Source organism: Mobula hypostoma, chromosome X2 (genome assembly GCF_963921235.1).
Source record: "Mobula hypostoma chromosome X2, sMobHyp1.1, whole genome shotgun sequence".
Taxonomy (NCBI): Eukaryota; Metazoa; Chordata; class Chondrichthyes; order Myliobatiformes; family Myliobatidae; genus Mobula; species Mobula hypostoma.
The window spans coordinates 4168914-4181413 of NC_086129.1; the positions used below are offsets into that span (position 1 = coordinate 4168914).

Sequence of the window (12500 nt, forward strand, 5' to 3'; positions counted from 1 at the left end):
CGTCCACAGACCCATAAGGAAGCTCAAGTCACAGCTCAAGTGGGTCAAGAACGACCTGGGACGGCTGGTGTTCACAGGATTCCCTGTGAATGAGGAGTAGCGTATATCAGCCAGTGCATATTGGAAGGAGCACAGGAGGCGTATCCGTTTGGGTTACCTGGAGAAATCGGCGGTAGCAGAACGCTATATTCACAATGACCATTGGATTGACTTCAACACAAAACTACTGTCCCACCTTAACAAAGACGAAGGTCTCGCTCAAAGTAAGAACTGGAAATCGCTGTACAAGGTGGGAAAGCGGAAACCTGATTGGACGATGACTAACCAATCAGGAGGGATGGACGACGGGGGTATAAATACCACCGGACTAGACATGCCCAGGCATCATCCCCGACGAAGGTGGCAGAGTTTGGCATTGAAACGCCCGTTATAATCGATACCTGTAGCTGGCTGGGAGCCCGAGAAGAGTCTATTCACCTTTCACATTCATTTCTCTGGAGAAAGCACAGAGAAGTTAAACTAGCTCTTCTTTTAGTTAGTCCTGACGAAGGGTCTCGGCCCGAAACGTCGACTGTACCTCTTCCTAGAGATGCTGCCTGGCCTGCTGGCAACTTTGATGTGTGTTGACAGAGAAATTAAAGTCAAGTTTATTGTCATAGGCACAAGTATCCTCATACACAGTGGAAAAACTTGCCTGCCACAGAATCACAGGCACGTTGGTTCAGATTAACAGATTCACACAAAAAAAAACATAATTTTTACAAAATTAATCCAATTACAGCAACAAAAAAAAATCAAGTCTAGTTTACTGCAAAGTGCTGACCACTAAGACTCAGTCTTCTGCAACGTTCCCGCTGATAGATTTTTTTAACCCAGCGGCGTGGGCCAACCATTGCTCCGGGCCGGAAATTTTTACACGGCCTGAAAATTGTGCGGCGCCCAAATGAAATATTATATGACAGAAAATCCCATCTGCACGGCAACGAAGGCTACGTGCGTGGGGGCGTTTTGGTTACTGCGCGGCTGCGCAGCTTGGGTGGGGGGGGTGGTTTTCTGTGTCTGTTTTCTGAACAATCTTGATTTTTTTTTTGTCTAATAGTTAATCTGATATCTTGTCTTTTGTTTTTCCCTCTCTCTTGCTAGATTGCCAATTGCTTTTGACCTGTTGGTGATGAAGAGGAAGTTTCGGTGTTTTATCACCTGGGCGGTCGTGGCGTTGATACTGTTTTTGGTAGGTGTGGGACGGGTGGGAGTGGAGGGGTGATGATTATAAAACTACCTAGAGAATTATGCCATTCCCTTAACCAGAGCTAGGCCTAGATTTCTGTGCTGTGAGGGGGAGCCTGCTACATGGGATACAGCTTGCTCTCTATATGGTGCTAGTCCAGGCGCTATTGACGTCAATGGATCTGGGGTTGAGGGGGCGAACAGCTTTAAGTTCCTCGGCATCCACATCACTGAGGACCTCACGTGGTCTGTACATGCCAACTGTGTGGTGAAAAACACACAACAGCACCTCTTTCACCTCAGACGGTTGAGGAAGTTTGGTATGGGCCCCCAGATCCTCAGGACTTTCTATAGGGGCACAATTGAGAGCATCCTGACTGGCTGCATCACTGCCTGGTACGGGAACTGTACCTCCCTCAATCGCAGGACTCTGCAGAGAGTGGTGCGGACAGCCCAGCGCATCTGTAGATGTGAACTTCCCACGATTCAGGACATTTACAGACACAGGTGTGTAAAAAGGGCCCGAAGGATCATTGGGGACCCGAGTCACCCCAACCACAAACTGTTCCAGCTGCTACCATCCGGGAAACGGTACCGCAGCATAAAAGCCAGGACCAGCAGGCTCCGGGACAGCTTCTTCCACCAGGCCATCAGAAATGATTCATTACACAAACGTGAGGAAATCTGCAGATGCTGGAATTTCAAGCAACACACATCAAAGTTGCTGGTGAGCACAGCAGGCCAGGCAGCATCTCTAGGAAGAGGTACAGTCGACATTTCGGGCCGAGACCCTTCGTCAGGACTGATTAATTAATGCTGATTTGAGTGTACTCATTGACTGTGTTATTTATTGACAGTAAATATTGTCATTATTGTCAATTAATTGACAATAAACTGGACTGGTCAAAGAACACTGAGGCTGTCTACAAGAAGGGTCAGAGCCGTCTCTATTTCCTGAGGAGACTGAGGTCCTTTAACATCTGCCGGACGATGCTGAGGATGTTCCACGAGTCTGTGGTGGCCAGTGCGATCATGTTTGCTGTTGTGTGCTGGGGCAGCAGGCTGAGGGTAGCAGACACCAACAGAATCAACAAACTCACTCGTAAGGCCAGTGATGTTGTGGGGATGGAACTGGACTCTCTGACGGTGGTGTCTGAAAAGAGGATGCTGTCCAAGTTGCATGCCATCTTGGACAATGTCTCCCATCCACTACATAATGTACTGGGTGGGCACAGGAGTACATTCAGCCAGAGACTCATTCCACCGAGATGCAGCACAGAGCGTCATAGGAAGTCATTCCTGCCTGTGGCCATCAAACTTTACAACTCCTCCCTTGGAGGGTCAGACACCCTGAGCCAATAGGCTGGTCCTGGACTTATTTCCTGGCATAATTTACATATTACTATTTAACTATTTATGGTTTTATTACTATTTAATTATTTATGGTGCAACTGTAACAAAAACCAATTTCCCTCGGGTTCAATGAAGTGTGACATGACTATTATAAGTTACTATGATTGCACATTTAGATTGAGACGTAACGTAAAGATTTTCACACCATGTGTACGTGAAGGATGTCAGAAATGAAGTCAATTTAATATTGAAATGCAAATGGCTCCCTCTCCTGTGTTACAGCTCCCCCTTGTGGCGGTGGACAGCTACTACTATGGGAAGTTGGTGGTGGCTCCTTTGAATATCGTGCTTTACAATGTTTTCACCCCTCATGGGCCGGACATCTACGGTAAGCTTGGACTTTCTTGTCAGCGGGCGAGGCTTTCTGTACATTGAGCCGCAGCTCGGCTACAATGTTGCTCGAAGCATCCACAACTGAATGTTCCCCCCGCACCCCAGCGGACCACTTCGTTGCAATAACGTCTTCGAGTCGCATTTCAAACGGGACACTTTGTGATTTTCGTGCTTTGTGAACGCTTGTACCTGTTTCCGACACCGATTGTTCAATTGCCACGCGCACGGACCGGGTGCGGTGCTGTGCAAAGCTGTGTTGTTGTGGAGGGTGGTTGTCCCCTGCAGATAAGCCCCCAGCCCTCGCGTACCCCGGTGGGCGGTCGTCAGAATAAGTAAGAATCTCCCAACAGAACTCGGAAACTCTGTTGCATTTCTTTATTCTCCTGTGAGTCTCTGCGAGAAAGTGAATCCCGAGTTCGTATATAGCACGTGCTTTGAATATGAATGTGACTTTGAACTTTGACCATAAGACGTAGGAGCAGACACGAGGAATTCTGCAGATGCTGGAAATCCAAGCGAAGGGTCTCGGCCGGAAACGTCGAGTGTACCTCTTCCTAGAGATGCTGCCTGGCCTGCTGCGTTCACCAGTAGCTTTGACGTGTGTGAGATAGGAGCAGGACTAGGCCATTCAGCCCGTCGAGTCTGCTGCGCCATTCCATCACGGCTGGCTTATTATCGCTCTCAACCCCGTTCTCCTGCCTTCCCCCCCCCCCGATAAATCGAGCATGGACCCAGCTCCGCTTTAAATGCACCCAGAGACTTGGCCTCCACAGCGCCTGAGGTGACGAATTCCTGCTGCAGGGTCTGGGCCGGAAATGTTGACTGTTTGCTGCCTGACCATCTGAGCCCCTGCAGTACAGGTCAATGCTTCCTGGACTGCTGCCACTCACCTGCGTCCGGGGGTTTTATATTAAATAAATACCACCGTAATTGGGTTTCTAACCCGACCTGGCCCCTCCCTCTCCAGCAGGAGGAGAACCCTAAACTGTGGTCTTACCCACTGAACCCTCGCGTCCCTCTCACAGCGCGTATGGTCGGCACTTGTCTGCTGACGTCACGACGCGCCAGCGGACCGACAGGCCTCGGGCCGACCGTTGGGAAGGGTCCGCAGACCAGAGAGTTCCCCTGTCGCGCGGCTGACCGGGGCGCGGGCCACACCCCCACCCCCCGTCTTCCTGCACCCCACTCCTCGCAAGCCCCACCTCCCGTCCGCAGAGGGGCGAGTTACCGTTTCGTTCCCCGCCGCAGTCCCCCGCTCCACTGCGCACCGCGGGCAGTGGGCTGTGGCGAGTCGATTGTGTGTCTCAGCGGTCAGGGAGGTGCTGATGGGCTGTTGTTTCGTCAACCTCTGCTGTTTGACCGGCTGTACGGGAGGAACTCTTTTACTGATGAGGCCACACTCGGGCTGGAGGAACAACACCTTACATTCTGCCTGGGCATGAACGTCGATTTCCGGAACTTCTAGTAAAGCACTCTCCCCCCCACTCCCCATTCCCTATTCCTATTTCCCTCTACTCCCCATTCCTATTTCCCTCTACTCCCCATTCCCTATTCCTATTTCCCTCTACTCCCCATTCCTATTTCCCTCTACTCCCCATTCCCATTTCCCTCTACTCCTCATTCCTATTTCCCTCTACTCCCCATTCCTATTTCCTTCTACTCCCCATTCCTATTTCCTTCTACTCCCCATTCCTATTTCCTTCTACTCCCCATTCCCATCTTCATCTACTCCCCGTTCCCATCTCCCTCTACTCCCCGTTCCCATCTCCCTCTACTCCCCGTTCCCATCTCCCTCTACTCCCCGTTCCCATCTCCCTCTACTCCCCGTTCCCATCTTCCTCTACTCCCCGTTCCCATCTCCCTCTACTCCCCGTTCCCATCTCCCTCTACTCCCCGTTCCCAACTCCCTCTACTCCCCGTTCCCATCTCCCTCTACTCCCCGTTCCCATCTCCCTCCACTCCCCGTTCCCATCTCCCTCCACTCCCCATTCCCATCTCCCTCTACTCCCCATTCCCATCTCCCTCTACTCTGCATTCCTATTTCCCTCTACTCCCCATTCCCATCTCCCTCTACTCCCCGTTCCCATCTCCCTCTACTCCCCGTTCCCAACTCCCTCTACTCCCCATTCCCATCTCCCTCTACTCCCCATTCCTATTTCCTTCTACTCCCCATTCCCATCTTCCTCTACTCCCCGTTCCCATCTCCCTCTACTCCCCGTTCCCATCTCCCTCTACACCCCATTCCTATTTCCTTCTACTCCCCATTCCCATCTTCCTCTACTCCCCGTTCCCATCTCCCTCTACTCCCCATTCCTATTTCCCCCACTCCCCATTCCTATCTCCCTCTACTCCCCATTCCTATTTCCCCCACTCCCCATTCCCATCTCCCTCTACTCCCCATTCCCATTTCCCTCTACTCCCCGTTCCCAACTCCCTCTACTCCCCGTTCCCATCTCCCTCTACTCCCCATTCCTATTTCCTTCTACTCCCCATTCCCATCTCCCTCTACTCCCCGTTCCCATCTCCCTCTACTCCCCGTTCCCTTCTCCCTCTACTCCCCATTCCCATCTCCCTCTACTCCCCATTCCTATGTCCTTCTACTCCCCATTCCCATCTTCCTCTACTCCCCGTTCCCATCTCCCTCTACTCCCCATTCCTATTTCCTTCTACTCCCCATTCCCATCTTCCTCTACTCCCCGTTCCCATCTCCCTCTACTCCCCATTCCTATTTCCCCCACTCCCCATTCCTATCTCCCTCTACTCCCCATTCCTATTTCCCCCACTCCCCATTCCCATCTCCCTCTACTCCCCATTCCCATTTCCCTCTACTCCCCGTTCCCAACTCCCTCTACTCCCCGTTCCCATCTCCCTCTACTCCCCATTCCTATTTCCTTCTACTCCCCATTCCCATCTCCCTCTACTCCCCGTTCCCATCTCCCTCTACTCCCCGTTCCCTTCTCCCTCTACTCCCCATTCCCATCTCCCTCTACTCCCCATTCCTATGTCCTTCTACTCCCCATTCCCATCTTCCTCTACTCCCCGTTCCCATCTCCCTCTACTCCCCATTCCTATTTCCTTCTACTCCCCATTCCCATCTTCCTCTACTCCCCGTTCCTATCTCCCTCTACTCCCCATTCCTATTTCCCCCACTCCCCATTCCCATCTCCCTCTACTCCCCATTGCCATCTCCCTGTACTCCCCGTTCCTATCTCCCTCTACTCCCCGTTCCCATCTCCCTCTACTCCCCGTTCCCATTTCCCTCTCTCCCCGTTCTTTTTCTTCTCTTCCCATTCTTTTCCCTCTCTTCCCCATTACCATTTCCCTCTCTCCCCATTCCCATTCCCCTCTCTCCTCATTCCCATTCCCCTCTCCCTCTCTCCTCATTCCCATTTCCCTCTCTCCCCATTTCCATTCCCTCTCTCACAATTCTCAATTCCCTCTCTCCTCATTCCCATTTCCCTCTCTCCCCATTCCCATTCCCCTCTCTCCCCATTCCCATTTCCCTCTCTTCCCCATTCCCATTTCCCTCTCTCCCCATTCCCATTCCCCCCTCTCTCCTTGTCTCCTTGCCTGCCCATCGCCTCCCTCTAGTCCTGCTCCCCCCCTTCTACTTGCTTTCATGGCCCTCTGCCCTCTGCCCTCTGCCCTCTGCCCTCTGCCCTTCCCAGCCCTGCATCTCCTTCACCAGTCAATTTCTCAGCTCTTTACCTCCCCCTCCCTCCTCCCAGTTTCACCTCTCACCCTTCTGTTTCTCCCTCCCCTCCTGCACCTACCTCTGACTCCTCATCTTTTTTTCACCAGCCCCGCCGAAGGGTCTCGGCCCGAAAGGTCGACTGTGGACTCTTTTCCACAGATGCTGCCTGGCCTGCCGAGTTCCTGCAGCATTTTGTGTGTGTTGCCTGGGTTGTGAGCGACGTCTCTGGGTGAACGCGATGCGCCCAATGCTGATGCACTTTCATAAACTTTGCTGACTTCTACACTGTATTAGGTACACCCGTACACCTCGCTAATGCAATGATCTAATCAGCCAATCGCGTGGCAGCAACCCAATGCACAAGAGCACACCGACACGGTCAGGAGGTTCCGTTGTTGTTCGGACTGAACATCAGAATAGGGAAAGAAACGTGATCCGAGTGACTTTGTCCGTGTAATAATTGTTGGTGCCAGATGGGGTGGTTTGAGTATCTCAGAAAATGCTGATCTCCTAGGATCTTCACGCATGACAGTCTCTGAGAAGAAGAAAGCCCTTAACTCCGAGTGGGATGGCGTTTTTTTTAGCAGGCTTTCTTATTTTTACGAGGCCGAGTTGCTAGCTCGACGCTCCACCCAGCACGGATGGAAAGCGTGCCAGGGAGCCGGCTGGATTCGAACTCGGGAGCCTTCACTCCGAAGTCCGGCACTGATGCCACTACGCCCCCGGCCGGCTGCAGTCTCTGAAGTTTACAGAGAATGATGCGATAATCAAAAAAAAGAAATTCCGGTCAGCGGCAGTTCTGTGGGTGAAAGTGCCTTGTTAATGAGAGAGGTCAGAGGAGAATGGCCAGACTAGTTCACACTAATTGGAAGGCGACAGTAACTCAAATAACCACCAGCGGCCTGCAGAAGAGCATTTCTGAACGCACAACACAACACGTCGATGCTAAGGGGATGCAGGGTGACTTGGATAGGTTGGGTGAGTGGGCAAATTCATGGCAGATGCAATTTAATGTGGATAAATGTGAAGTTATCCACCTTGGTGGCAAAAACAGGAAAGCAGGTTATTATCTGAATGGTGGCCGATTAGGAAAAGGGGAGGTGCAATGAGACCTGGGTGTCATTATCCACCAGTCATTGAAAGTGGGCATGCAGGTACAGCAGGCGGTGAAAAAGGCGAATGGTATGCTGGCATTTATAGCGAGAGGATTCGAGTACAGGAGCAGGGAGGTACTACTGCAGTTGTACAAGGCCTTGGTGAGACCACACCTGGAGTATTGTGTGCAGTTTTGGTCCCCTAATCTGAGGAAAGACATCTTTGCCATAGAGGGAGTACAAAGAAGGTTCACCAGATTGATTCCTGGGATGGCAGGACTTTCATATGATGAAAGACTGGATGAACTAGGCTTATACTCGTTGGAATTTAGAAGATTGAGGGGGGATCTGATTGAAACGTATAAGATCCTAAAGGGATTGGACAGGCTAGATGCAGGAAGGTTGTTCCCGATGTTGGGGAAGTCCAGAACGAGGGGTCACAGGTTGAGGATAGAGGGGAAGCCTTTTAGGACCGAGATTAGGAAAAACTTCTTCACACAGAGAGTGGTGAATCTGTGGAATTCTCTGCCACAGGAAACAGTTGAGGCCAGTTCGTTGGCTATATTTAAGAGGGAGTTAGATATGGCCCTTGTGGCTACGGGGATCAGGGGGTATGGAGGGAAGGCTGGTGCAGGGTTCTGAGTTGGTTGATCAGCCATGATCGTACTGAATGGCGGTGCAGGCTCGAAGGGCCGAATGGCCTACTCCTGCACCTATTTTCTATGTATCTATGAACCTTGAAGTGGGTGGGCGACAGCAGGAGACCACAAACATACAATCAGAGGCAACTTTATTAGGTCCAGGAGGTGTCCAATAACTTGAGTGTCGAACATGAAAATCAGGGGCAGGTGAAGGCCACTCGGCCCATCGAACCAATTCTCTCTCTAACACCATCATGATCAATTATGATAGTTCGTGCTCCTACCCAACTTGGTACCCTTTCACCATATTATCAACAGTAACCAATAATATTTATATTTAGAAGATTCTGCAGATATTTTCATGAACTGGGAAGAAACGGAAATACTTTTACTATTTTTTCCCTAACCGAATACGTCAGCTTTTAAGATTGTCAGTCAATTCTTATTGACGGTATCTTGGATCGATGGTCGAGCGCCGGCTAACCGGAATGGGACTGGTTTAGTCGAGCTGTTCTCCCGTCTTGGCAATCCACTCACAAGCGTTTCGTCGCCGAACGGGGAGACATCGTCAGTGCACAGTCCACTTGTGCTGGGTCCTCCGGATGCTTGGCCTTTATATACTTGTCAATCAGCTGGTTGGCCGTCACCACGGAAACTCAATTGTGATGTGGGGGGGGGCTCGTCACTGATTGGTTACATGGCGAACTCTCTGCGTTTTGTCTGGAGTCTTGCCCGTGTTGGCTGATAAACGGGATCGAGGTCTACGTGTCTGCTATTTGCAGGAAACAACCACGCTTCTCGCAATTTCCTTGCACGTGCCAGACAGATATGTAGACCTATTATGTAGATATCTGTAATCTGTCAAGTAGGGGACCGTGCACAATTCTGAGTTGATGGAGCCAGACGTGAGAGTACGGAGGAACATCTGGAGAAACTTCTGAAATGCCCGCTTGGCTGCCACTGCTACTGTGTGGTAACCGGAATCTCTGGAGCTGAAGGTCCCGAAATCCTTGGCTTTGCGTGATTCAGCGGCCGGGGCGAGGTCGAAGGCGCTCGGGAGGCTGGTCGGAGGCTCAAAGTTTTTGGACGGATGGACTCAGTGTCGGCTGGGGTCGGCTGCTTCCAAGGCATCGGCAAGTTGACGGTGCCTGGAGGTTTATGGCAGGGAGTTTCTCCCTTTTGCCGCCTGCTATCGGGGACTCGGGAGTCGATCGACTCGGGGACTCTTGAGACTTTATTTACCATGCCCATGGTTTGTTCTTCATCAAATTACGGTATTGCTTTGCACTGCTGTAGCTATATGTTATAATTCTGTGGTTTTGTCAGTGTTAGTCTTTGGTTTGTCCTGTTTGCTGTGATACCACTCCGGAGAAACGTTGTGTCATTTCTTAATGCATGAATGCATTTCTAAATGACAATAAAAGAGGACTGAGTGTCCTCATAATCTAATTAACAGACAAACGCAGCAACAAGGCTGTGGTCCTCTTGGAGATTTCCTTATAGCACATGCTGTCCAATCCAGGCAGCGTCCCCGTTAAATCTCCTCTGCTGTGTGTCGACTGGGAAATGTGTTTCTGCAGAGACTGGGTGCTTGGCTCGGTGAACAGGCGCACACTCAACGATTCGGGAACAGCTCCTTCCCCCGCTGCTGTCCGGTTTCTGAACGGACATCGAACCCTGTGAACACCCACATCAGAATCAGGTTTAATATCACCGGCATATGTCGTGAAATTTGTTGACTTTACGGCAGCAGTACAATGATAAATATAGGAAAGAAACTGACTTTCAGTAAATACATAGTAGATTTTTTTAGATTAGATTATGAGGACACACAGTCCTCTTTTACTGTCATTTAGTAATGCATGCATTAAGAAATGATACAATATTCCTCCGGTGTGATATCACAGAAACACAGCGTGAAAAACTGACAAAAACCACATAATTATAACATATAGTTACAACAGTGCAAAGCAATACCGTAATTTGATGAAGATCAGGCCATGGGCACGGTAAAAAGAAGTTCAAGGTCTCTTGAAAGTCCCACATCTCACGCAGACGGGAGAAGGAAGTTATAAAATAGTTTATAAAATATAAAATAGTTAAACTATGTAGTGCAAAAACAAATTACAAGATCTCTCTACTATTTTGTACTATCTAATTTAACTATTTTCTATACATAAAACTGTAAATTACTATGTATCGCGAAGTACTGCTTCTACAAAGCAATAAATTTCACCACATTTGCCAGAGGCATTAAACCTGACGCTACTCTGAACGTTAATATTGTTAATACTGCACGGGAGTTTAATTATTATTTATTTTTTATTGTTTTCTTTTCTGTTTCTGCAGTTTGTCTTTTGCACGTTGGTCTTTGTGTAGTTTTTCTAACGATTCAACATAGGAGCAGGAGTCGGCCATCTGGCCTGTCGAGCCTGGTTTGCCATTTAGTAAGACCATGGCTGATCTGACCATGGACTCATCTCCACCTACCTGCCTTTCCCCCATAACCCTTAATTCCCGTATGATGCAAAATTCTATCCAACCTTGTCTTAAATATATTTACTGAGGTAGCCTCCTCTGCTTCATTGGGCAGGGAATTCCACAGATTCACCACCCTCTGGGAAAAACAGTTCCTCCTCATCTCCGTCCTAAATCTACTCCGCTGAATCTTGAGGCTGTGTCCCCTAGTTCTAGTCTCACCTACCAGTGGAAACAACTTTCCTGCCTCTATCTTATCTATCCCTTTCATAATTTTATATGTCTCTCTAAGTTCTCCCCACATTCTTCTGAATTCCTTAGAGTACAGTTCCAAGCAACTCACTCTCCCCTCATAGGTTAACCCCTTCATCTCTGGAATCAACTTGGTGAACCTCCTCTGCACCGGCTCCAAAGCCAGTCTATCCTTCCTCAAGTAGGGAGACCAGAACTGCACACAGTACTCCAGGCGCGGCCTCTCCAGTACCCTGTACAGTTGCAGCGTGACCTCCCTGCTCTTAAACTCAATCCCTCTCGCACTGAAGGCCGACATCCCATTTGCCTTCTTGACAGCCTGCTGCACCTGCAGACCGACCTTCTGCGATTCACGCACAGGCACCCCCCCCCCCCCGAGTCCCTCTGCACAGCAAAGACGAAATACTCTGCAGGCGCTGGGGGTCGAAGCAACGCTCACAACACGCTGGAGAAACCCAGCCGGTCGGGCAGCGTCCGAAAACACTGCATCTTCCATCGCCTGTTTTGTTTTTTGTTCTACTGTGAATGCCCGCGAGAAAATGAACCTCGGGTTGTCGGGGGGCGGGGGGCAGAGCACGGTGATGATGACTTTGAACTTTGAAAGGTTAGTTTTGCGTTCCGAGCCCCAGTTTAGTTCGTGTTGCAGAGCGCCGGACAACCAGACGATGGCGCTGTTGGACTGGGTTCGCTAAGATCACATTGGCTGTCGGCCCCACGGGAGAGAGTCTGCCAGGGTGTGTTAGGATTTATTAAGACAACAAGGTGCAAATACAAAAACAAAGAAATAATGATAATAATAATAAATAAGCAATAAATATCGAGAACCTGAGATGAAGAGTCATCGAAAGTTGAGTCCATAGGTTGTGGGAACCGTTTAGTGTTGTGGTGAGTGAAGATATCCCCTCTGGTTCAAGAGACTGACGGTTGAGGGGTAATAGCTGTCCCTGAACCTGGTGGTGCGGGTCCTGAGGCTCCTGTACCTCCTTCCTGATGGTTGAGGGGTAATAGCTATCCCTGAACCTGGTGGTGCGGGTCCTGAGGCTCCTGTACCTCCTTCCTGATGGTTGAGGGGTAATAACTGTTCCTGAACCTGGTGGTGTGGGTCCTGAGGCTCCTGTACCTCCTTCCTGATGGTTGAGTGGTAACAACTGTTCCTGAACCTGGTGGTGTGGGTCCTGAGGCTCCTGTACCTCCTTCCTGATGGTTGAGAGGTAATAACTGTTCCTGAACCTGGTGGTGTGGGTCCTGAGGCTCCTGTACTTCCTTCCTGATGGTTGAGGGGTAATAACTGTCCCTGAACCTGATGGTGTGGGTCTTGAGGGTCCTGTACCTCCTTCCTGATGGTTGAGGGGGTAATAACTGTCCCTG

The 12500-nt window shown here is 50.1% G+C and overlaps 1 protein-coding gene across 2 annotated transcripts in view; it reads left to right on the forward strand.

The window, feature by feature from the left end:
* Positions 1 to 12500, forward strand: part of alg9 (ALG9 alpha-1,2-mannosyltransferase) — a 286532-nt gene that overhangs the window by 18742 nt on the left and 255290 nt on the right. For both annotated transcript variants that reach the window (XM_063038754.1, XM_063038755.1), the window contains exons 2-3: positions 1144 to 1231; positions 2863 to 2968. In XM_063038754.1, coding sequence (XP_062894824.1) covers positions 1144 to 1231; positions 2863 to 2968 — 194 coding nt within the window. The remainder of the gene's footprint in view (positions 1 to 1143; positions 1232 to 2862; positions 2969 to 12500) is intronic.